At 35.0% G+C, this 875-nt stretch overlaps 1 protein-coding gene across 1 annotated transcript; it reads left to right on the forward strand.

The window, feature by feature from the left end:
- Nucleotides 1-121: 121 nt before the first annotated feature.
- On the forward strand, nt 122-804 carry LOC108770344 (uncharacterized; the record flags this gene model as incomplete). Its single annotated transcript, XM_018521892.1, has 2 exons — nt 122-606; nt 730-804. Coding segments are annotated over exons 1-2 (356 nt in total), but the record flags the coding sequence as incomplete, so codon positions are not given.
- Between the last annotated feature and the right edge of the window lie 71 nt (nt 805-875).

Raw genomic sequence — 875 nt, forward strand, 5'->3', positions numbered from 1 at the left:
GACCAATATCCAACTTCTAAGTTCAAAATCGTTATTTTGGTTAGATTGATTTCAAAGTTGAAATCGACGCCATCCGATATATCGATCAAACGTGTTCGATTTTGTTATATCAGAGCTGGGATTTAGTTGCACATTTCGGCTCGATTTCGTTGGCGACACCCACTGTTCTTCTTCTTGCCGAGCATTGCCTAGCAACGAATTGTCGGATGCTTGTAAACAAGTTTGCGAAATTCTCTGATGAATAGTGAACAACAATAAACAACGAATATATCAATATATCAGACACATTATTAATTGCAAATCGAAGTTAAAGAGGCACAATACCATGGCTGATGGGCATTTTAAAATTGTGGCGATTTTAAAGAAAAGAGGCAGTTCGGCAATACTAGAATATTCCTATGTGCCATACCAGTGGGAAAAGGATGGAATCCTTTATTGGCCGAAAAGAAATATTTTATCCTTGCGAAAAGATCCAACGAGCATGTATGAATCTGATTGGGAACAGTATAAGTGTAAAGTAAAAAAGGATAATATCGTGGGGATCGACGAGGCCGAACTGTGGGAGGAAGAGTATGTGAATGCATCGTGTACTGAATCAGAAGAAACGTAAGTATATATAATTTACATTTAAAAGTTATAAGAATATAATCAGGGACAATTCAGAAAAAATTATAATTAATGAAATTATGCAATGCAACTCAATTAATATATGTACATTAAATTTTTAAGTTTGCCGATTAAAAGACATAAACCTAATAAAAGCATCCAACGGCCAATTCCATCCCAAACATCAATCGATAAACTGTTTCAAAACCTTAATCCTACTTCTACTATCCCAGAAATACATATCCAAGAAGAACCTGAAAAATTGGCTA

This window comes from Trachymyrmex cornetzi, unplaced genomic scaffold, assembly GCF_001594075.2.
Source record: "Trachymyrmex cornetzi isolate Tcor2-1 unplaced genomic scaffold, Tcor1.1 scaffold125, whole genome shotgun sequence".
In the NCBI taxonomy this organism is placed as follows: Eukaryota; Metazoa; Arthropoda; class Insecta; order Hymenoptera; family Formicidae; genus Trachymyrmex; species Trachymyrmex cornetzi.